The 22,485-nt window shown below is 37.3% G+C and overlaps 2 protein-coding genes across 3 annotated transcripts in view; one reads left to right on the top strand and one right to left on the bottom strand.

Moving 5' to 3' along the window:
- Positions 1-22,485, bottom strand: part of CHLSN (cholesin) — a 135,173-nt gene that overhangs the window by 81,312 nt on the left and 31,376 nt on the right. The window lies entirely within an intron of this gene.
- On the top strand, positions 1,380-9,104 carry GPR146 (G protein-coupled receptor 146). The gene is made up of 2 exons (XM_072878012.1): positions 1,380-1,560; positions 4,310-9,104. Exon 2 carries the CDS (start codon positions 4,354-4,356, stop codon positions 5,356-5,358), a length of 1,005 nt encoding a protein of 334 aa, XP_072734113.1. The 5' UTR covers positions 1,380-1,560; positions 4,310-4,353; the 3' UTR covers positions 5,359-9,104.

The raw sequence follows: 22,485 nt of genomic DNA, 5'->3' as shown, positions 1-22,485 counted from the left end.
AGAAGTTTTCCTTAAGTACTTCATGCAAATTTTTATCTAAATAAAACCACATTCAGTTTTTATGACATGTAAAGAAATTGGCTTTCAGCCAAGTATCAGAACTCTAAAAGTACTTCTACAGTAACACCTTTCCTATTTTGCTGTTTCCCCAGTGAACTTATGATTAAAGGCCCGCTAAAGTTTTGAGGCAGCAAAAGACTTGATGTCACAGTTTGTAACACAGTTATCCCTAGCACATATGCAATTCTATCCGTGGACTATGTATCAAACGGGAGCGTAGGAATTTTCTGCCATTTGGGAGTTGCAGTGGTTTTACAATATTCATAATGAATTGTTAAATACAAACCAAGAAGCACAGACCTTGCCTAAAAAAACCAAACTGCAGTCAGATAGAATAACTCAACCCAACGTAAGTAACCATTTTTAGTGTTTCTCTGGTATTTATTCCATAAACACCTGCTTAATTTTTAATTAAGGGATTTTTCATTGATGTTTATTTGCTATGGAATAAAGCCTCAGAATCTCTAAATATAAGCCAAATTATTTCAAAAAAGTAAGGCAGCTCTTGGTTTTGGTTGACTATATCAGTTAAAAACGTACTTTGACGATAGTAACTTCAGTTCATTAGTCTGAAGAGTTTCCATATAAAAACCAGAACAACCACAGTACAAAATTCAGTATGGGATACATTATGAACCTACAGTTCAAAAACTCTTTCAAGAAAAGGTGTGGAGAATATATACACTCACATCCATTAATTGCAAGTGACACGCAAATACTCTGAGAACAATCGTTTTTCAACTTTTCAAAAAAGGAAACAACGGAATCCGTAATACCATCACAAAATGAGGCTCATGTCGTAATGCCTTTTCACAACACCAAAACAATCTCCAAATTAAAAGTAAATGCTCAGAAACTTTTCTTCCTAGCTTGTACTACAAGCTAGCTCACCTTTGCAAGCAGCACAAGCACCTGTGCGCTTCATAATACAGTAATTTTAAAATACTGATTGTTTAGGATGTATGGCCTATAAAAATGAAACCTCAAAGCTACATATTCTCATCCCAGGTTAAAAATAAAACCCAGGCTCTTGAACGAGAGCTGTTGATTGCACTCGCAGGGAATGGAACAGCCTCTCCAATGTCTCTGGAGAACCCCAGCGCAGATGACAATACCATAACAAACCTGCGTGCTCCAGCAGCCCATATATTTTAAGTAGTAAATCTGAAACCCAGAGACTAAACTGAGATGGATCCAACAGCTCGTTCCCCTCCGAGCACAGCCTCTCACTTCTTGAAACTGGCTGTAAACAGGGAAAGGGAGGGGCCTGCCGCCTGCCAAGCCAAGCAGAAACTTGTGAGTAACTTATAGACGAAAAACAAGTGCAGCACAGGCAGGCACGCAGAGTAGCACGCTGCCCGGGTGCTGGCGAGAGGCGATCACCATGTTGTCAAAGAGAAACAAGACAGGGCTTTGCAGCCTGCTTCCTTCCTCGGAAATGCTGCTTATCAAACGCGTGCGGATCCGGCAGCGCGGAGGAATGTAAAATGTGAATTAAAGGTAAGAGGCTTTACAGCAACGCTGCTGAGGTTGGGGCCGTGGGAAAGGCAGGCTGGAGAGTGAGTGGCGGCTGGCAGGACGCTCCTTCCTTCTACGTTTTAAGTTCTGATTTTAATTTTCAGTGTGATAAAAGTATAAAAGCAGACAAGAGCAGGGGAAGCATTAGGGAAGGCTGAGTCAGCCCACAGTAAACAAGAGGACTGCAGCATTCACTTATGCAACAGAGTCAACCTGGGACTGCAAAACTACTTTTGACTGGAGAAGGGGTTAGTTTAGATTGATTGAGTAAAACTGCTGCATCCGAAGCATCGTAAGGACATACCCAGACGTGGTCTGTGAAGACAAAACTGCCTTTAAAATGACAAAAGACATGGCTGGATAGGAAATGGTGAGCTGGGCCTGTACAGCACAGCAAACAGGTTCAGTGCCTTCACAGGTAAGTGACAATTAAAATCGGTGATTTCTACATTAGCGGCAAAAATACCTCGTCTGGTAATTTAGAAGTCATCAAAAAAATTTCTTCAGAAAATATTTTTACTGGATTTTAATTTTGCTTATTTCAGAGGTAAGTTTTGTAATTATGTCAGATTATTTTTTAACACAATGAATTGCTTACTGTTTCTATCATTAAAATAGAATTGTGTTATCTAACTGCATTTAGAGGACGTAAAGAAAAAAGGGGTAATTACTAAAAACACTTGTGAAACTAGGCATCCCCCTGCTCTATAAAACATAAAGCATGGTAGCAAAGACTGTTGATCTTCTGAGACAATATACAGGTAAGTATTCTGTGCCTGATGTAATTCAGTCTGGAGTGATCAAAGCTACATGCTTAAGGATAAACCTACATAATGGAATTACGTGATTGTATCCATGCCTGTGCTTAGTCACCCTTGCACTCACTGTAATGCATATATTTGCAATATCTAGTTCCAGTCTGCTGCTTTGGTTGAATCAAGTTATAGCAGTTCAATGAGATATACTTTTGGTTGCCTTCAAATTTGCAAAACAGCTTTTCATTTAAAAAAAAAAAAAATTAAAAATCCCCCAAAATTGGCTTAAAAACTTAAAACAACAGATGCTTCCTGAAAATAATTGTTTTCAGTGCTCAAAAATACTATGAGGACTGAAAGACAACATAAAGATATCATACTTTCTACTCGTATGCAATACTACAGCTAAAGAACTGATTTGAGAAAACAAACCAAAAAGTAAGTTTTTCCACAAAGGTGAAAGAAAGCTTTGAAGACAACAGAACTGCATCTTGTGCTACTGCCACAGAAGCCCCTTATCTGAGGAAACCCAACATATAACAGTGGAATAAAAACTTGTTTGCGCAGCTAAAATTACGCTAAAATGTATTTTTAGCCCGATATCTGGCATGGGATATGGTATTTAGAAAAAAATGCACACAAAACAACTGCAATGGGAAGTAAAAAATGGAAGTTGACATGATTCTGGAACAAAGTCTGTACTATGGCTGAAGTGTCAAAAGATTAGCACTAGAGATGCAACCACGTATCTGTATGCTTACAAAACCCATACTGTATAATTTAGCCATATGGTTCATGGAGTATAGCATGTTGTCTAGTAACATTCATTTTAATTGCACAATGTTTATTGTGGATTTGATTAAATCTTGTTCTCTCTCTGGAAAGAATGCAGGGACGTGTACTTATACTTTCCTATACGTGCTAAATGGGAAGAACACAAAACAACGCTGAGTATCTGACAGTATCAGAGTACACGTGACATGGGAAGTCACCTGCTGCATAAGTTCTGCACTGTCCCAGAAGTGGGCTGGCAGGAATAATAACCATGATTTTAAGGCTGTTAATGTTTTCAGTTGTACTTTAGAGATTACTTATTTCTGCATTTTGGAAAGAGACTTTTCATGATTTCTTTGAAGTTCACTGATTTCGGTTAAAGTGCTATCTCTTTACTGACAATAAAGCAAAGATAGCTGGACAACAACTACTGATACTAGCATACTTTTTAAAGAATTCAAGCTATTCTGAGAGGAAATGATAGCTAATTCTTGCCTTTTTGGAAAGCCAGGCTGCCCTGATATTAGGTTCCCTCGACTACAGAGGTCCATTGTTTTTCCAGAACTAAATGGTTATAGGTTGGAAGTCTGAATATGAACTGACCTATTAAAAAAACCCTCTTCACCTCATTTCCCAGTTCCCTCTAGTCTTTGTCAATTTTATCAGTGATTCAGTATACATCCACCATACTGCCTTGAACGTGCCTCCTAAGAAACTATCTTTTCAAGAGAAAGCTTATTTAACACCTTAGAGAACTCTATTCTCCATCTTACTGCTAAGATTTGTGCTTCGGCGTATATCTTTCAATTCTTCAGCAACTACCCTTACATATTAGCTATATAAAAGGTACTTTTTAATAATTTTAAAAAACATTGTACTAATCTTCATGTATATTACATCACTACTTATTTTAAAGCTATACATTTTATTATTTACTTCTGTTGTGTCCTGTATCAACTCATTTGCTACTAATTTCATTTAAATTAAAACTTCAGAACATTTACTAGTCTCATGAAATTTTGAATCACAGATTACTTTCTTCTAGACTAACAAGATCAAAAGGCATTTCAGTCACTGACCTTAAATTGCCCAGTTATGTGAAGCGTATAATCTCTATCTTTAAAACGTTTTCTTCATACTACATTGCATTTCACTTACAATGTAATATTTCAACAATACTTCCACTATTTCTCTCTCTACAGAAAAGCTGGTAACCAGCGGAGAAGATACAAAAGCTAAAATCACTATGTGGAGCTGTGAAACCTTAAACAACAGTACCGAGAACAGTGAGGACCAGCATCTCTGCCATGACTTCCACCTTGTGCTTTCCATCTTTTCCCTGCTCTACCTCATTATATGTTTCCCAATCGGCCTTTGTTACAATGGCTTGCTGGTCCTAGTTAATCTCTATAACAAAGCTACTATGACTATGCCAGATGTTTACTTTGTCAACATTGCCATTGCTGGTCTCATCATCAACGCTCTGGCACCAATGCACCTTCTAGGTCTTGCCAATACAAAATGGGCCATCTGGAATTCTAACAATGAAGTTTATATTACCTTACTTATTTTATTCAACGTCTCCTCTTTAGTTACCATGTACTCTACTACATTACTCAGCCTGGACTACTACATTGAACGTGCTCTACCTAGAACTTACATGTCGAGTGTGTACAACACCAAACATGTTTGTGGATTCATATGGGGTGGTGCCATGCTTACAAGTTTTTCGTCTCTCCTGTTCTACGTCTGCAATCACGTATCCACTAAAATAATTGAATGTTCCAAGATGCAGAACAAAGAAGCAGCAGATGCCATTATGGTCTTTATCGGGTACGTTGTACCAGCTGTCGCTGTACTGTATGCACTTACATTAATCTTGCGAATACGCAAAGAGGCTACACCACTGGATCAAGACACTGGACGATTAGATCCATCGGTGCATAGGCTTTTGATTGCCACAGTCTGTACACAGTTCACATTATGGACACCCTATTATGTTATTCTCTTGGTAAGCATATTTACTAATGCACAAGGAAGAATTGCAGATGAAAATTACAGTCGAATATTACATTTTACCAAGATTTTATCAAAATTCTTGGCTTTCTCAAGCAGCTTTGTAATGCCTCTGCTCTATAGATACATTAACAAAAACTTTCCCAACAAATTACGACGGTTGCTTAAAAAGATACACTGTGGGAATCAAGGGTGCTCTCATGAACGCACAGCAGTACAGCAAGTTATGACATAGGTATGAAAAAACCCTCTCTGGTGCTCTGTTACTGCAGTACTTAGCGTACCAGTACTGGGACCGTGATACTGCTGTGTTGGCACTCAGAGTCATTAATGTGAGATTCCCAACCAAGAGGCTAGAAGGAGCTTTCCATTACAGTTAAATGAAACAGTCTTAATTTTCAAATAGTTAATTGTTTGCTGAAATCTTGTGAGACTCTGGCCTATGTGCTGTGATACCTGTGACATCTAATACTTCAGTGCACTGAATTGGTTACAAAGCATAAACTCTGTCTTCATCGTTCTAATATTCCTGTCTGAAGAAATCACTAAGCAGTTTATTGAAGCCTTCACTGAAGACACAGCACCTTGTATCTTGTATAGAAAAAGGTATTACCTTATTTTCTGTACAAAGAAGTAACAGTGCTATCCTTGATGAAGTAAATAGCATTTTTCAATGAAGACAATATAGGTGATCTTTACTAAAGATCATATTACCCAATTATACATGTCCAAGTAGTAAATGTTAATTATAAATTAAATTATTTAATTTCTTTCTCCATCACTGAATCCCCTCTAAAAGAAGCCTAATTTACCATTTTCAGAAATTATTTTGTCACATAAACTAACTTAAGTTTTAACATTTAAGGTAAATTGATTTTTTCCTAGATATAACAATTAACAAAAATGTGTTTTATTTTTCCAGTGCTTTGTTTGCATCCTAAAACATTTCAAGAATTCAGAAATATTTATTAACTAATTCTAAGGGAACTAAGAGATGTTTGTTCTGCATATTAAAATGAAGGACACAGTGGTTTACAAAGTTAAATCAAAATTTAACTAGTAAAGAATGTCTGGCTAAGTGTTATGGTCCGCATATGTTCATGTAACAAGAGTAATTATCTTAAAAATAAATATGTTTATGATTAACATTTTGCATTTTCAAGGGATATGTTTGCAACAAATAAATTAAAATCTCTTTAATCTAGGGCATCACTGGAGGTTTGGAAACCATACAAAATCCCTCAATACATACAAAATGGGAGTAGTATATAGGAATCCCAGTCAGCATCAGCTTTTTGCTGACCTCTTAGAAATGGAGTGCCTCCTAATGGGATTCTGGAATACACAATAAAAGTACAGTTTCTGTATTTCACAGTGGGGATGAAGAAATCCAATCCAGATTGCCAAATTTTACTGAGTATATGAAATACGTTAAGAAACACAAACATGCTGCAAGAAGCAAATTAACAGTTACCCACAACAGCAAACTACAAAACGTTGACCTAAGAACTACCTGTTCCTATGCTGTTGTTGCATTATTAATGACAGAGGAGGGGTAGAAGTTAAACTGATATTCTCCCACTGATTTTGGGGCAGCAAGACACCTTAGTCACTCGCCCTGCAACACAGCAGAATCATTTTGTTACTTAATCTGTCACAACACAACTCAAATTCCACATGACTTTTTTCAAAAAATGTGGCTTTTCAAGCCTCTGGTATAGAAAAAACATGGATCAAAACCAGAATTGAACCGTTTCCATTGCTTACAGCACAATCTCATCTGATAATTGGTCCTAGTTTGTCAGCATAGAGACATGCTTAAGTTCTAAGAGGGAAGCAGGTGAGGAACAGCCTTTTCAGATCTTTTCCCTTCTCTTCAACATTATTCAAGTAATTTTGTCTCATAGCCATCTTTGCTTGTCTTCTTCGTATACAAGCATCTCTAAGTTATCAACATCCTGGTGGAAGACTCTGAATTAATCTTTACTTTTTTAATAGCTTTTCATATTTTATTGAATTTTTTTTAACCCTTAAACCCTACACAGTAAATCATATATTTCTGTGGTGTTTTCTCCACCCAAAAAACATCCAGCGCAACTACATCAATTTACTTCATAGTTTTGCCTGTTGATGAAAACCATGTTAAGGACTTAAGCCTTTCTTTATCATTGTGTCTGATTCACACACTAAGTTATAGTGCCTCTATACTGACATGATACTGACTGCTTTGGTAAACCATTGGGTTGGTTGGTTGGTTGGTTTCCCCTTAACTTGAGAGGTTTTCTATGAATTTCTACACATCTGGAGCATTCAAGCTCACTTCCACACAGAAGTGCTTAAAAAAGAAATCTTTCCTTACAACTGCCAAGCAAACAGGCTCCTCTTCTTCCCATCTGAGGAAAATTAGGTTTCCTAACGCACCACATTAAATCTCTCATGTAAAATCTGTTAAAGAAATTCCATCCCATTATGCAGGAAAAATTCCAGCAGGGAGGAACTGGCTTATCTGGTGTGAATAGAGGCTTCCAGAACTGGGACACTGCCAGGACGGTGTGGCTGAACAGGCGGCATTAAGTGCAATTTTACCTTTCACGTTGCTTCTTTACTTCTATTTCCCCCCTCTCCTAAGACATCTACTTTCTGTTTCTAACAGGACTGTCACATTTATTTCTGTTCCTCCATGTTAAATTCCCAGTTTCAGATCATGGCTCTTTTATCATCTCTATTTAGCTTCTTCTCTCATCTTTTCCACTTTTCTATCTGAATGTGCTATTCTATTTAATTTTCATTTTGCTCCTCTGTTTCCACCTATGCTTGGTCTTGTACACTTGGTACCATTCACATTTACTTCACTAGACTGACTCCTTTACGATGACCCAAATCTTACTCAATGATTTGACATTACAAATGGATTCATGTAGTAAGTGGAAGCTGCTATTTAAGAGATGGAGAAAAAACAAGTTTTTATATAATTTACCCTTGGAATCTCGGTTTTGATTTTTTTTTTCTAATCTTTTTTTATTGCAGCAGGGTTAAGTATGTTTGCGTGTATCCCTGATGATATATTAAATGTGATGGCAATCATATAGACAAACAACTTTCATAATTTAATAAACAAGACTGATATCCACTCAACTTTTTTTTAAGAGTTAATGTGATGTATTAGTTGCCTCAAAGAAACTGTGCCATGGAGCTGCCTGACTGCTATTCCCTTAAGGAAATTCTGAACTTAGTTGCAGCACCCTCACATGGTATCTCTTAAAAAGCAGTATCACAAAAAGCGAGAACTTTGCAATATTTATATAAAGAACAGTAGCTGAGCAAGTGCAGTAAAATACTTAAGGAAATACATGGTATCATAAATATGGAAGAACTTTCATGGACAAATCTTTAATATACAAAGTACTCAAGAATGGCGCCTTTCCATTTCACATCCCTGAAGGTTTCTGATGACTGTAAATAGCGGCTTATCTATTTCACATTTAAATAAATATGAATAAAATACTGTATATGTGCAAGATAAAAATCAGCCTACTGATGTAAAAAGAATTTGCAAATAATTTATTAAATTATTTCTTAAATTGTATCATTTAAATGTAAACCTCTGAACAGTAAGGTGTACTGTATGTTTCTGTATGTATATACTGAAAGTAAGCACTAGTTAAGTGCCATTATTAACCGTGTTATTTTCTCACAAAATTAAATATAATATTTGAGTTGATCTATGGCTTATAGCCCTCTTGCTGAACTGCAAATTAAGTCAAATCAATGAACTAACAAAAATGTTGCTCTCTGCTTCAGCTTAAATTATTAACATAGCTAGTCAACAAGGACCTGTCTTGTGCTAACCTAGTAGAGGTCCTAGTTTCAAAAGTTTTCATTTGAGAATCAAATTGAGTTGGTCTCTGAAGACATAATTTCAGTTAATGAAAGAAAGTGATCAACTCCTAGAAAATTTCTGGTTCTATTAAAATGAAGAGATGTGGCCTTCAATATTATGTCAAAATACTATAGAAATGGACTTTCTGCAAAGCCTCACAAAGGAACTATTGACTCATAATAAATTTTCAATAAAAAGTGTTAAAGTGTATCTGGTCAGTAAGATGTGTGATTTTTTTTTTTTCTTTCTTTCTTGATAAAAACCTATTGCAGACAAGGTTGAACCCGTGTTGCTTCACTAAATCAAAACATAACAAATTGCATGAGTTGGATGTCAAATCAGACATGTTAAGTGATCAGATTTTTCAGGCCATAATTTTGACATCATTAAAATCTTAATTAAATTAAAATTAAATTAATTAAATTAAAATCTTAATTAAAATTCATCAGCATGAAGTTAGCCGGGAATGAAAGCAGAAAGGCACACACCCCCCAACTCTTTTCAGCATAAAGAATCCTGCAACTAATAGAATAGAGTAACATTGCACCACAGAAATACAATGCTGGTGATTAATGCGTACATCAGCCATGTCCTTGTCGCTTCCTCTCCTTTGTGCTGCCATAAATGAGATCTCGGAAATCAGCTCCCTGCAGAAATTCTCTTGGTACCCAGAACAACATAATATAATAACCCATACCTTTGGCATCCCAAACAAAATTTAGCTTTAAGAATGTAACGTACCTCATAACACATTTATTGCAATAACCACTGCATATGACCAAAGATCGCTCACCATGGAACAGTTAGATTGCCCCACATAGATGAAAATATTTTCCTGGCTATACTTTCAAAATTATTAATTTGTTCCCTTTAAATTTTCTGTAAAGTGTAGGAAGACAGCAAGTAAAAATAAACTCTATTTAAAATGGTTATTGGTGAATTAAAGGAAAAAAAACTTAGTCCAAGGCACTTCTGAGTGTTAAGTCTCAGTGAGAAAGAAATGAAAATGGCAACTGTGAAAATGGGAGTTGCAATATTATATCATTTAGTCAAAGCCTCGTATCTGACAAGATGCCCTTACTTCCATACAGTGGTTTAAAGAGCATTTTCTGTTCTTCTAATTGGAGAGCCAGCATCTCTAAACAGATTTTCTGATGCTTCATTCTTGAGCTTTAAGATATAACCATCATACATAAAAAGGCTATGTTTCTCATCGGGATTAGTAAAACCCCTTTTATACAACATAGACTTGAAGGATCTTAAATGAGAACAGAGTTAGTTAATAAGCAGCAAGTTAACAAGCCTACAGGTTTGCAAAGGGTGAACTTCTACATAAATGCAAGTAAAAAGAGTTGATCAGGTACAACCAAGTCAATAGGTTTACACTAGTACAAATCAGGCCAACATGGCATCAGAATCTGCCCTCTTCTGTCAATACAAAGAGATTTCACTGAAGTCAACCACATTTTGGAGCAGTCACAGGAAATACACATTTAACTATCATATAATAGGAAAATAGGCCCCGAGGTTGCCAAGAAAATATGACACCGCTACTGGAAAACTCAAAGAGAAGTAACACTTTTTTTTTTTTTAAACTAAGGTTCAATTAAATTGTTTTTGTGCTATGGATAAGTACATAGCTAAAACCCCATTTATCATTGCTCATTAAAAATGAAAGCAGCACAGTGCTCAGGCTGGAGACTTTCTCATGAGCTTTACTGCAGCGGCACAGGACTGGTGAGAGAAAACAAAAGCAGAATCTGGCCAAGGGCTGCTCTCAGTTCTGCTGTTAGCTGAGGACTTTGAGAAGTACTGACTTTTGCCTAAGTTTCTGTAGCTATAAAGTGCTCAATGCACTGATGAATCTGAAACATATGCTCTAAGATTAATTTTTGCAGTTTCTTAGTAAGTGAAACCTTGTGTATTTCTTAACTATCTCATGCAATACTTTCTCCAAGTGAAATCAATCTAAACATACAAAACCACCTATGCAGACTGCCATGACAACAAATTTGAAGTGTGAAACGTTTCCTCTGTTGTATTTCCTTTAGCTTTCCATTTTGTATCAAAACACTTCGATGTATGCTGAATACATTCTTTTTCCATCAGGAGAGAAGAGGATTTATTATCTACTTTGGCATTCCACTTTCTTCGCACCAAATCCTTTCCTTACCTTGGAAGTCCATGTGATTTCCTTATATTCCTTCCTTCTAAAGAACTGGCACTTTTAATTACATTCACAAGAATGGTCAAAATTATTCACAGTCTACAGCAGGCAGAATTCTTGTATTATTACAAATCATGACAGTAAAAGATTTTTTAAAACACCAGATTCTTATCAGAGTATTTATGAATTAAATAGACAAATATATTTAAAAAAAAAAACCACTTCCTGCTAAAAGTTATTTAAAACAAACAAAATTTATAACCAGAAAGATAATCCATTTTATCTAGTTTAAAAGTACTTGATGATGCATTATATGAAAAGATAAATAAGCAGCAGCATAAATACTCCCAACTCAGAGACCTGGAGAGAGGACTAATAAGGAAAGAAAGAGAAACAGATTTACAACTAGAGACATCTTGCAGGAACTGTACCTGCAAGTACACTGCCCAACAGTAAGAATAATTCTGCTACAAAAATGCAGAGAAAGTACTCAACTCTGGACAAAGTCAACCTTCAAAAACACAGAATTAATCTCCTAAATTAAAGTGGTTTTATCATAAATCTCACTGATATTGATAGGAAGTTCTACACAATACTGTGGTGGGTTGACCCTGGCTGGACGCCAGGTGTCCACCAAAGCCTCTCTATCCCTCCCCTCCTCAGCTGGACAGGGGAGAGAAAATATAATGAAAGGCTCGTGGGTTGAGATAAGGACAGGGAGAGACCATTCACCAATTACTGTCACAGGCAAAACAGACTCAACTTGGGGAAATTAGTTTAATTTATTACCAATCAAATCAGAGTAGGGTAAGGAGAAAATAAAAACTAAATCATAAAACACCTTCCCCCCACCCCTCCCTTCTTCCCAGGCTCAATTTCACCTCTGAATTCTGTCCCTCCTCCCCACCAGTGGCACAGGGGGATGGGGAATGGGGGTTGTGGTCAGTTCATCACATGTTGTCTCTGCCGCTCCTTCCTCCTCAGGGGAGGACTCCTCACACTCTTCCCCTGCTCCAGCGTGGGGTCCCTCCCATGGGAGACAGTCCTCCACGAACTGCTCCAACATGAGTCCTTCCCACAGGCTGCAGTTCTTCACAAACTGCTCCAGCGTGGGTCCCTTCCACAGGGTGCAGTCCTTCAGCAACAGATTGCTCCAGCATGGGTCCCCCATGGGGTCACAAGTCCTGCCAGCAAACCTGCTCCAGCGTGGGCTCCTCTCTCCATGGAGCCACAGGTCCTGCCAGGAGCCTGCTCCAGTGTGGGCTTCCCACAGGGTCACAGCCTCCTTTGGGCATCCACCTGCTCCAGCATGGGGTCCTCCATGGGCTTCAGCTGGGTATCTGCTCCACCATGGACCTCCATGGGCTGCCGGGGGACAGCCTGCCTCACCATGGTCTTCACCATGGGCTGCAGGGGAAGCTCTGCTCCGGCGCCTGGAGCACCTCCTCCCCCTCCTTCTTCACTGACCTTGGTGTCTGCAAAGTTGTTCCTCGCTCATATTCTCATTCCTCTCTCTGGCTGCAGTTGCGCAGTGTTTTTTTCTCCCCTTCTTAAATATGTTATACCAGAGGCACCACCACCGCCACTGATGGGCTCGGCCTTGGCCAGCAGTGGGTCCGTCTTGGAGCCAGCTGGCATTGGCTCCACTGGACATGGGGGAAGCTTCTGGCAGCTTCTCACAGAAGCCACCCCTGTAGCCCCCCCGCTACCAAAACTTTGCCACGCAAACCCAATAGAATTACCAATTACAAAATGAATTGAAAAGCCTAATTTTAGCAACATTAGCACATTTAAGCTAAATTTTATCTTGAAGCTGGTAGAATTTCCACAACTGTTTCTTAACTCATCTCCAAAACCTTTAAAAGATCATTTTGAAAGTAATCCTGGTACTAGGTTATCAAAGATGTTTTAGAAACTCCATCTGGTGGTCACTAGCAGAATATTCTTGCAGCTCCCAAAAGCAGTATGATCAGTAAAACTAATTAAAGGATTTAAGTTAATCATTAGGGGGAAAAAAAAAAAAAAATCAGTCCCAGTTTCTGGTTAAACACAGATTTGTACTAGCGAGTCTGCAGGCAGCAAGGGTATTGCTGCAAGTATTTGTAAGAAGAAACAAAGTTAACCGTAACTTCTACAACAAACTGCTGCTGCGAGGGTGAGGCAGGTAAGAGAAAATTCTGTTGCAAGAAACAAATCTCAACCATGGTTGATTTTGGTTTTGAACCTAACAGAAAGATATTTAACCAGGCTATTAGGTCTGATTATTCACAAGAAAGAAATATTTATTTAAAAAGCATATGTTTCTTGTATTGTTTTATGAAACATCTGGTACTAGTCATTGTGGTTGACAAGATGCTCAAAGATCAAAGGAAGTGCCATTCCCATTCAGCTCCAGAGCATTGTAATTCTTTCTAATTAAGTTATGGTTTCACTAGTTCACAATGAAACAGATTTCATACTTAATTAAAACAGAAGTTTCTGAAATTTTTCAGGTCAGCCTATGTGCAATTAAATAATCATTCTAGCACCTGCAGTGCTATGGAGAGGCCAGCTCTCTTATAAAACTTGCCATTAGAAAAGGCTTTTTTCCACCCTTTAATAGAAGTAGAGTATTATTTGGAAATACAGGCAATTTTTGAGCTCTTATAGCTAAGTTACGTAGATGATCTACCCGTCCTGAGGAATTTGTGACTGATAGAAACATTACTGTATAGTAATAATTAAAAAATACTGTTTATAAAACAACTTACATTACAAACAATGCCCAAATAAGCCAATATAAAATCACTAATAATGAATCATGGGCAAGCAACCCTGAGATGTGAAGGCAGCAATCACACAGCACAGAGCATGGCTGTTCTAGAATAAAAGGAAGAAATGTTGATTTACGACCAGCCTCTGAGGCATAGGTAATAATTAATACCAGTGCTTATGTATACACATCTCCAACTTGTGCTTTTTTAACCCTATCCAAGCAGAGAGTTCCAAGCAGAGGCAGTAAGACTACCAAATTTTACAAACTCACATAGCTCCATGTACCTTACAAATCAGCATAAGCATCTGAATTCCATTAAAAAAACCTACTCAAACTCCCCAAACCAAACATGCAGGGAATATAATACAATAAAGACATGCAAGGTTTCTTATTCTAAAATTCATCCATAAACAAAATTCTTTTAACTTTCTTCAAGCTAGCAATTCTTGGGTTTGTGTACAACTTCCCTGCTTTTCTTTTTTTTTCCTTTTCCTTTTGTATGTCAAAGGCCTCACGTTCCATGGTCTTTTAATCAAGGACACAAATTTGCTTGCTGTCAAGTAAAAGAAAGGCTAAACATACATAAAATCAAAAGCAAGGCCTTTCACAAGAACAATTTTACAGAGTGATTGGCAACTGTACATCAATATAACAAAAGCCTTAGAAGAGATGCTCTTCTGAAAAAAAAATTTTTTTCCAGGAATCTTGAGTTATTGCATTAATACAAGTAGCCTTAAGGTGCTAAATTTCCACCAAGAAAAGCTTCCAATATATAAGCACAGCCCTTGAATTGAGTCAAAGCAATCTTTGACTAACTCTGTGGCTAATATCCCACACTCACGTTATTTTTTTGTTACATAACAACACCAGAGGAAAAATTAAGATGGAAATATGTGGTAGTTTATGAAAAATATCTTTGAAAAAAATTGTAGACTATTTCACAATTCAAAATTCCAGTAACACAGCAATTGCTTTTCATCATAATACACTGGGGAATGGGCAATAACAGCCATTTAATATTCCAAAACAATCCTATCATACTACACAGGGCCAGTTTTCTTAATAACATTACATCAAAAAGGCAAGAAAAGAGCAGAAGACAACAGCACAGTCTAAAAACAGACTTCAGGTTTCTCATGCAGGATTAGCTCCCTAACAATAATCACTACCCTAGAGCAATCCAGTCCAATCCTTAGACTAACTGCCATCTTACTGCAGCCTTTGGTCTCTGTCCTTGATGACTGTGGCTACTGTGGCTATTTGATGCTGCACCAAGCAAACAAGAGCTCTATCGCTCAACTGAGCATTGCAGCTCTTTGCTGAACAACTGATCACAACGATTCAGAAGGAAGGTGAGCAAGACAGAATCACCATCTCCATAATACTTTACTAGATGGATCTGCTTTAAGCCAGAGAGTAAAATTACTGAAATCTCCATGGTTTCAGCATCTCACAAGCCAGAAGCATTGAATGGTGTTTGTTAGAGACGATGGAGAAGTTTCTCTCATCTGGCGTACAGGTATATGAGAGAAAGAGACCTCACTTCAAATTAAGCCTACTGTCAGGGATCTGTACTCTGCTTAACACATCAGTAATACGGGTCAATTAAGAGAAACTACTGGTTTTGGTCAAAAGAAGAGTGGCTCACATCTGCTTTCTTTCTAACATAATCTAGATATGTTATAAAGAAACTAGATATATTTATTTTGCCATAGGAACAATAAGATGTGTTAAAAAAATAAGAGTTTTGCCCACCACAGCACACTGTAGGTGGCTAATGGAATTGTATGTGTTATCAGCCAATCCTTAAATATTGTCATAAAATCTCACAATTATTTAACTTCTGCAATTTCTACCTTTCCTGCCTCCACCCTATCTGGAACATTGTTATCATACATCAACCTTTTCCATTGAGAGCATGTATACTAATACATACTAATCACCAAGAAATCATAAATCACTAATACAAATAATAGTAAAATTATGCATCATCCCAAACACAGTCACTTAACCACCTTTTTTTGCAGTTTTATGAAACATTTATACAACTAAACACTAGTCTGTTTGCCACTGTTCTCATATGACTTGCACCCTGTGATCATTTAAGCAAATTAAATAAACTGTTTTATTGTTTAAGGAAAGACACAGCTGGTCACACAACAGCAGTATCTTGCTTTTCTTTTAGTAACACATTAACTGTGACAATAACAGCACAGTGAGCTGCTGCCAAAACCACACCATTTAGCTGTTAAGATACCTCAAACTAAGTTTTGTTTGTTTCCATAGATGAGGCAGAATTGCAGCTATGAAGATGGGAATCAGCATGGTCTAAACAGAATAAAGAATAGGGAGTTGGGAAACCTTGATTTTCTAACCTCTATTTCGCCTCTGGCATTCAATTTATTCCATCAACTTGGAAGCATAAATTTCTCAGTACCCAAGTTTCTCCACCTGTAAAATGGGGATACTTTCTGATGTGATTCTCTGAATCTGTGTACACATTCTGAAATTGTAATGTGCTACTTGCTCCTGATTCAAAGTATGATAAATGTTCTTGCCCTCTAAATACCACTGAATAATGAGGCTTAATACAGGTTTCAGGCAAAGCATGAAATAATGTTTGTAAATGTGAACATAATTTTGAAGATGGGATCTTTCTCTTAGATTATTTTTTTTCTTTTTAAAGATGGGAGACATAAGAAACAGCTTTTCTCTTTTTGCTTTTCTGGTTCTATTTATATAATTTTTCTCACTGGAGGATAAGTTCCCTTGGAGCTCTGCTTTACTACACCTTGCAGAGAAGCCATTACTGAATAACAGGAAATGTAGTCTTAACACTGCTGCGTTAGGGTTTATCTTCACTTGAGTTACTCCTTGCTCACTGATTGCTAATTAACTCAGAATAATTTAAACCTTTGTAAAGAGTGGTTTGAATATTCCTTAAACTTTTGGTGCAGCCATTTATTCGCCTTTATTTTACTAATAATCACAAAGGGCACAGCCAGATATCCTTGTGTACATCTACCCAACGCAACTTCAAAAAAAAGTCCAAAACCCAACTGTTTGCTGGTGGCCCGCAGCCAAGAAATAATCTTACTCCCTCCCTGGCCCCCAGCAGAGCCATGGTTATCAATCACATGCCTATTCAGACCACTTCAGTGCAAAGCACAGCAACAAACTGATGCCATAATTGTTTAGCATTGCCTCATGTGCACACATGATCCATTCTGGAAGCTAAAAAGTGAAGTTAGTATCTACCAGTTGATGACCAAATACTTTCTGAAATTTTACTGCAATTTCAAAAACAACCATTTGACTATGCTTACGTAGTTTAGTGTGCTGTCTGCACAGCCCTAACTCCTAGAAAGAAGATGACGACACTTCAAATTTGCATTTTTCATGGAAAATCAACAGAAACAAACAAACAAAAAAATTGCCTGACTTGTATACAATTACAATGCGTATTTTTCTTTACCATTCTTAACTGTGAGAAATTAATACCAACAAAATAAACCTGGATTTGGGTACACCTCAAAAGCAAATGCTATATACAAAACACCTACACTACACTGCCAGCATTATCCAAGTTTTTCAGTAACAGTTTGGAGGAACTACTGTAAATAAAAGGGAAACAATCTACCCAGTCCAACAAACTACTATACTAAGATGATCAAAACTGAAGTCAATATGGGAATTAGAGTATTCTGAAAAACATGTGTAAGCTCATTGGAAACCAGATGTCACAGAGCCACTGAACTACTGAAGAGCTGTTTTGGAGCACAGCTACTTCACAAAGAACATGAACCTTCAACTTGAAAGCTGAAATGTCTCTGGCCACTGCTGCAACCCGGGACCCTCCATGCGTATCTCTCTTTTCAAAAAAGTATTTGGAGCAGTAGCGCTAACCTTCAGGTGGAAATGTAGACCTAGTGCTGAACTATTTTCTCCAGCTAACCCACAACTCCAGTTTTGAAATCTAGACTCGTACACATTTGTCTCATTTCATTTCTTTGAAGTGTTTTGGCTCTTTCCACGTTTTTCAAAAAAGCTTGTTAAAGTGCAACAAGATGCCATGAAAACAGAGAGCGCTGATCAAACACTAGTCACAAATTATCTTCTTAACCTACGACAGCCACTGCAGATTAGTAAAAGATTACAACAAAAATGTTCTTCCCCATGTGTTGGTATGAGAAAACATGATGCTACTGATGCATTCCAGACAGGAAGGCTGCATGCACTACAAAAAAAAGCATGAGCCAACCCTTTCTTGCTCATTTATATCTGAGGTTTTAAGAACACTATTCAACATAGTCACTAAGACGATTGATGCTGAGCCAGACCCAAAACATACTACAGATTCAAAATCCTGTCTTCTAACACCTCATGGTCATTGCAGAGCATCTGGAAAAATAATTTATTGCATGTGTACAATACTGGGAGTGTTCCAAGAGCCAGCACCCATGGAAAAATAGAAATACACTCTATTTTTAAGAAGGGATCTTAATATTTTTGACATGCATTACTTTTGTGTCGAGTTTTTGTCTTGTTAAGTAAGGGACCTTGCTTGGTATTTATTCAACAGGCTTTTCCTTTTCTAGACCTCTAGCACTTAAAACAGCGCACTATGAAAAAATGTAATTGCAAAGGCTGGCCAATACGCGTAGGATTACTTCATGAACAGGAAAAAAAAATCCACTGGATGGCCTCACATACTTAGAAATGGCAGGGACAAACACTACTTTTCTGTTCTAAAATATCTCACTGCAGAGGATAATTTGAACTTTAAAGTCACATGATGAAACCATATGTTTGCTAAACATGCAACGTGTATGGTTTGAATGACTTAAACGAAGTTCCTGTTTCCTTTCCAGAACTGTATGTTTTTGTAGTCAGCGAGCGTCTGGATTTTTCATCGTGATGTACAGCAGCTAAAGAAGTTATTGTAATATATACACCCTGCTTTCTACATAAATAAAAAGGGCTATATGCTCCAAACAATAATTATATTTCATCTGACTATTCACAGTGAAAGTCTCGGCCCGTTGTATCTGTGGAGCATTTTCTTGAAAAGGTAAGTGCTTTATATTACTTTGAATATGCAATGTTTTATTCATCACAAGAGGCTCAAATTGTGAAGCTAAGGTTATAATTTAAAGTTTTTAGTTTTCCCTTCTTTAACAAAATTTGAACTATTCATAGTAAAACACCGTATCTGGGAAACATCCTCAGAGAGCTGAAATTTATGAGAAAGCTGAAATTTATAAGAAAGCTGAGCATTAAATAGAGTAAATGTGAAGACTGTTTTCCGGTTAAGTACTTAACTCCCATTGAACCGATGATAGCTAGATGATGAAATACTGGTCACTGTCTGGACAAAAGACTCCAACCGTTACCTAAAAGCAGTCTTTTAAAGGATGGACATTGTTGGATAATCCCAACTACACTGCAGGAACTCTATAGGACAGGAAACACGTCAGCAATGCTGCTTGGAGATTATGTTCAGTTACTGCTGATTCACTTATATTCTGGAAAAGTAAAAGCTTTCAGTTTCTCAGAAACTGGTAATTTGTCAGACATTAAGGGTAGGATTTCTTAAATCTTTACAGCCTCAAAGACTTGCCCAAGTATAGGAATTTTGATATTACGAGAAAAATGAATACAGTATTTTACATTTCAGTCTTTCATATACTGCAAGCTGCCCTCATCTTTTAACTTGGCGGACATGGTACAAACAGAAAGGACAAATTCACCTCCCAAATTATGTGCAGTGTTTTCACAGGTCGATGCAGAACATGCCCACCAAGAGCAGAGTTTCACAAGGAATATTATGCGTATTGCTTTATGACTGGATGAAAGAATATTTTCCTTCTAAAGGCTGGTGACAGAATGCAGAAAGACTGCCCTGCCAAACCTTTTATAGAGGAAGAGTTCTGGCTACCGGGGAGAAACTCCCCGTTTTAGGAGCTCTTCTTTCTAGACTTTAAATAAACAAAAGATTCCTTTAAATTTAAATAAACAAAAGAAACCAAAGCTCTCCATTTGCAAGTGTTAACTATCAAAGTGAGGATGGGAAACCAAAACCAATGAAATCTTAGAGACTAGGTCCTCTCGGTACTGAAAGTAGGCTTTTCACAACTTGCTATTTTTAAACTGCTTCTGAACACTACACTCATTTGCTCAGCTCCATCTGTTGGAAGTGAAGGATAACGTATTTGCTGTGCTTCAGAAAGTAAAAATAAAACGTATTTGCTTTAACTGCTGACACAAAAGGCAGAGTGGATGATAGTGGGGAAACAGGGCCAGAAAGGGGGGGGGGGGGACCAAAGAAAAAAATGAGGCCACATGAAGTTAAGGAAGGATTCACAACATGCGAATGATGGTCAATTAAAACAAAGTGAGGGGGGGCAGAGGTAAAGAAGGGACAAAATATTGGAGCATGACAATACAGGGAAAGATAATGCAAGTAGCATATTGCAAATTTCCTTCATTAATTAATCTTAGAAGAAACAGGAATAGGCCTGGGTTCTGCCATAGCTTCAATATATGTGAGCTTTGACATGCTATATATTACTCTCAGTTACCACTGAGTAAATAGAAATTACAAAGTCAGTTTACATCATAGTATGTTGTGAGGAAAAAAAAAAATTCATTCAGGTCTCAGGTGTTTGCACTCTAAGCTGACTGATTCCACTAAAAGAGTAAAGGGCTTGGGCCCCCTACCAAGCAAAGCATAAACATTACATGCGTTTTGAAATAAAATGTATGTCCCTGCAGTAAATCCAAGAACCAGACAAGAACTGAGGGAATACCAGATTTTCTCATAGCAGAGGAAAATGACATAATACATTCCTTTTTTTTTTTAAATGATGGAAACTCAAAAGTATTTTGACAAAAAATGTGGTTGGCTGCATGGAGATTCTGATATAAAAGATGTGAGAAATAAACCACCCTCCAGTGCTCTGCTGCTCCCATGGAACATATCTTTTTACTTTAAATTAAATTAGTATTACCAAAAGTCTGTAAAACTTTGCAAATATGTTCATCTTACTACAGCAAAAGTTGTGAGCTCCTTCATCCCATTATTATTCTAAGCATATATTTACCTTACTGCAAGGAATTAACTTAACACTTTGGGAATGTTTTAAAACTGTAAAGGCTTACAATTTTTAAGAGTTGCTTTACATGACAGATGAGCACCTTACAGTCATGAGACTCTCTAAAGCTATCCATTCTGATGTTAACAAATGTATAGAGAGGTTATGCCATCTGTGACTATATTCAATCAATCAGCTGCAAAGGCTGCAAAGGAGTCAGACTTTTCTGATGCGGTCCAATTTATAATCTCAGCTAGAAGACCATAATGCAGCGACTTCATGAGGTGATGAGCAATAATACATCTTGTAGAGTGCTATATATCCTCAGATTTCACTGAAATAGTTATGAAGAGACAAAATATTGCAAAAAAAAAAATTGGATTGTAGGATAAGGTCATAAGTCAGAAATATATATCTAGGTGTGACCATGTAAGAGAGAATGTACATGTATTAGCTTGTATGAAGTATCAGGCATATTTGCTTGCAGCCACCTGCACACAACCTTTCCTACCACAATCTGAACTCAAAATTGCCATTTGCTCTCTTTCAGAGTGAGACACCAGAACCAAATAAGAAAATAGTCTGACACTATCATTGTGATTTTTTTTTTTTTTAAGCAGAATAAAAACTTCTAGGAATAATTTAAGGGGGAGGAAATTAATGTCTACAGCATTAACTTTAATCTTATTCGCAAAACGAAAAATATTTCAGAATAAGCTACAAACCGCTAGCAGACATTTTTACTTCTGTGATGAACACTTCACTGAATTCAAGCAAGCATTATGCTCATACTGAGTAACCATGGCAAAGCTGCAAACAGCTTGTTGTTTTGGTAAAATTTTGTTTGTGTGGGTAATCTAAGGTGATTTTCCAGAAGTTCCCTTTAAACCAGTGCACCTAGAAATTTTTCCTTAAGTCAGACTTTTAATAGAATCATAGAATCATAGAATGGTTTGGGTTGGAAGGGACCTTAAAGATCATCTAGTTCCAACCCCACTGCCATGGGCAGGGACACCTTCCACTAGACCAGGTTGCTCAAAGCCCCATCCAACCTGGCCTTGAACACTTCCAGGGATGGGGCATCCAATATTTACACTGATGATAATTATACACATACAGTTGTACTGTTATTTCCCCCCAAGTGAGTATTTTAATTCTAGGTTGAACAGATTACTTTTGCTTAGTTTAAATCCCTCCCCAGATGAGGTAAGTTAAAAGACACACACTTATGTTAGAATAACAATGTCTAGGTGGAGAGTAAGAATAATATTAACATCATTGTTATTACTTAACAGTAATGTTAACTAATGGTCTGTGGTTATAAACGAGAGTTGCAACCCAACTGAAACTACTTCAGGCGTTCATCTTGACACCTATAACAAATGAGGCCTAAACACATCAATAGCCTCTCCATAATACTGTGCTGGTCCATCATTAAAATATCACAACATGCGAACCGGTGGATA

Source organism: Ciconia boyciana, chromosome 13 (assembly GCF_034638445.1).
Source record: "Ciconia boyciana chromosome 13, ASM3463844v1, whole genome shotgun sequence".
Lineage (NCBI taxonomy): Eukaryota > Metazoa > Chordata > Aves > Ciconiiformes > Ciconiidae > Ciconia > Ciconia boyciana.
Note: the sequence above shows the minus strand (reverse complement) of the source record. Positions and strands in the feature narration are given on the sequence as shown.

Bases quoted from the DNA above. Each gene is read 5' to 3' on its own strand.
- GPR146 (XM_072878012.1), top strand. From the start codon at position 4,354: ATGTGGAGCTGTGAAACCTTAAACAACAGTACCGAGAACAGTGAGGAC.